The 2,931-nt window shown below is 28.9% G+C and overlaps 1 protein-coding gene across 1 annotated transcript; it reads right to left on the bottom strand.

Moving 5' to 3' along the window:
- Positions 1-1,677: 1,677 nt before the first annotated feature.
- On the bottom strand, positions 1,678-2,601 carry LOC127278638 (uncharacterized). The gene is made up of 2 exons (XM_051300437.1): positions 2,154-2,601; positions 1,678-1,928 (listed from the first exon to the last, which is right to left on the bottom strand). The coding sequence occupies exons 1-2, from the start codon at positions 2,599-2,601 to the stop codon at positions 1,678-1,680; spliced, it is 699 nt and encodes a 232-aa protein (XP_051156394.1).
- Positions 2,602-2,931: the final 330 nt, after the last annotated feature.

The following is a 2,931-nucleotide window of genomic DNA, read 5'->3' as shown; positions in this document are numbered from 1 at the left end:
CAAGGGGAATGTGACCCTGAAATAAAAGGTGAGGGGGGGGATAGATTTAACCTTGAAAAGTGTTGCGAGAATATTTTTTTTGAAAAAAAAATTCCGGTGGTGGGGATTAAGGAATTTCTTTGAATAATAATAATAATAATGTGAGAGTAAGACCTTATAGAAATATTTTGTGGTGGGGATTTAAAAACATTATTGCACCATCCTACAAAATTCATGTTTGGTGCGTGATGGAGAGGGAAAAAAGTGGGGTATTTTGCTAATATAAAAAGCGTCTGTTTAACGTCAAATTTTCAGTTACAATCTATACTTTCAATGTTATGGTAAAAAAAAAAAATAAAGAGCATCAAGAAAATAAAGTAAAAGTGACTGGTCTGTTGAAAAGTATTGAAACAATCAAGAATTTAATAAAGTTTCGTGAAGATAGTGATATTGTGTATCAGGATTTACAAAGATTGTCTATTTCAAAAGAATGGATTTCACAAAAATCAACCAAGAAGCGAATTTAGATCTTCCACAGAAAAAATCTATGAAAGATTTGAAAATTGGTCAAGTTATTCGCTAGACTGATATGAAAAAAGTTAAAACAAAATACGGACCAAAAGTAATCGTGGTGATTGACTCCGAATATATTTTGTTTCTACCGCAACGGATGACAGGCATTTTGCTAGAAGAAAAACAGGGTGAAATGTTTGAAAAATTGAAGCAAGAAGTACAACAAGGAAGTGTATACCTTAAATATTTAGGTGGATATTACAACGATTTTGAGTTTCTATCAGCTTCAGAATAATGGCTTATCTACAGCAGAATTATTTAGTATTGTCTACAGCATTCAATCTGAATGAATCTTTCACCAAACAGATTGTTGTTGGTATTGATGTATACAATTTGAGAAATTTATCTGTACAAGTAAATTTGTATAGCAGCTATCCTCGAGAAACCATAGCCTTGTCTCTAGATGAGTGGGACTTTGTTTTAAGTTATTTTACGGAAATTTCAAAATTCTTTCAACAGCAAATGAACCCAAAAATTTTTCAGTCTGGAGATTTGGAATTAAAATTTGTCATTTACTTGGGTCAGCGTATGGTAGTTATTGAGCGAGTTGACAAAAATAAATCACATTCATTTTCTCTTAACGCAACAACGTTTGAAACTTTAAAAAATCTAATTAGCTGCATTCAACAAAATGTATTGGATTTAGAAATGTTATCTGTGCAATATAGTGTCAATATCATTATTCAAACTCTTGGACAAATAATGTTTAGTAGAAATAGTGCTTTGGATGTAAAAATTATTGAAAAGTATATAAAGAAAAATTTTAAATTGTTTAAAAATGTTTTAATAAATGGAAATTATTATTCTGTTAATATTGCGCGACTGTTTTCTGAACTTTGTACATTTCATTTAAAAAAATTATGTGAGGAACTTGTAACATTTTTACCAACACTGCAAATGATAGGAAATAATATTCTGTAAATGTTAAAAAAAAAGTAAGAAAAAAGTGTACTACGAAAAGAAAAAAAAGAAAAAATATTATAGATACTCCGTTCTATTTTTCTTTTTTTAAAAAAATGCGACTGTAACGACAAATGCTAACTCAATATATATATTTTATACAGTGATTCAATTTATTTTACATTCTTATTACCTTAATCTTTATTTCTTATATATAAATTAAAATTACATATTTTCTATCCAACTATTGTGAGAATTATCGAAACCCAACCATTTTACATAAATCTTATTACCACGTTTTTTTATTACTTTTTCAACTAAATAAATATCAGGATTATTAGCTGGAGCGAGTTCTTGCTGATAAAAATTTCCAGCAACTGGATTATTTTGATAATCTTTTAGTAAGTAAGTCGTTGGTTCAGTATTATTTACAATATCAATGGTGAAGATTTCTGTTGTCCAATTTGGTGTATATCCTTTTTCAAAAACATGTTTCAACTTACTTATTCGTACTTTATCACCAATTTTAAATTTCAATTTTTTTTTCAATGATTTTACACTAAATTTTTTATATATACTAAATAAGATTTTTCGTTCATTCATTCTGTTTACATCTTTTGGTTTTATTTCAATTGTTCGATGTATAGTATTATTGTAGGATAAAATTAATTCTTGTAAAATATCTAACCACCTGTAATTACCGTGTAAACTAAATTGCATCCACATTTTATTTTTTAATGTACGATTAAATCGTTCACAAATTGCAGCTTTTAAATTACTAAATGTAGAATACATATTTATTTTATATTGTTTCATGAGATTCTTAAAGTGCGTATTGTAGAATTCTTTTCCTTGATCAACGTGTAAATTTTTTGGCACACGACCTTGATCCAGTACTGACTTCATAGCAGCAGTAACGTCTTCACCAGTTTTAGTCTTTACAGGAACAGCCCAGGCAAATTTTGAGAAAATATCGATGACAGTCAAAATGTATTTGTAACCTTTATTTTCCTTTGCATATGTCGTCATTTCCACAAGATCGGCTTGCCAAGTTTCATCGATTCCTCGAATGTCAAATTTTCGTCTTAAATAATTTCTTCTCGCAGGCTTGTGTAACTCTTTAACGAGAGCTAATTTTTCTTGATTCATTTTTTTTTCTCAAGTGCTCTTAGTCTGTATTCAAATTGAGAAATAAATTCAGAGTTGAGAAACACTCGTTTATCTAATGCATCATATTCTGTTTTGAAATTTTCAAAAAATTCTTTATCCAGATCAAACGTTAATTTCGTGATGGCAGAAGTAGCGTCATTAACTTGTTGTCTTAAAACTGCAATACTATTGTAGAATTCTTCTGCATCTTTTTCTAATAAATTTTGCACCAATTTTAAATTTACTGCATCATTGTTTTCCGAAGCTTCAGCTATATTGCGTAATTTTTTATTTTCAATATCAAAGTGTCCTTCAGTGGTGACCTTGAAG

Source organism: Leptopilina boulardi, unplaced genomic scaffold (assembly GCF_019393585.1).
Source record: "Leptopilina boulardi isolate dan_hultmark-lab unplaced genomic scaffold, ZJU_Lbou_2.1 LbouV2_21, whole genome shotgun sequence".
NCBI lineage: Eukaryota > Metazoa > Arthropoda > Insecta > Hymenoptera > Figitidae > Leptopilina > Leptopilina boulardi.
This window is presented reverse-complemented; position numbering and strand designations above follow the sequence as displayed.

Excerpts from the sequence above, each read along its gene's own strand:
- LOC127278638 (XM_051300437.1), bottom strand. The coding sequence starts at position 2,601 with ATGAATCAAGAAAAATTAGCTCTCGTTAAAGAGTTACACAAGCCTGCG. Across the intron at positions 1,929-2,153 it reads GATGCAATTTAGTTTACACG|GATATACACCAAATTGGACA; the intron begins GTAATTACAGGT and ends TTTTTGAAAAAG.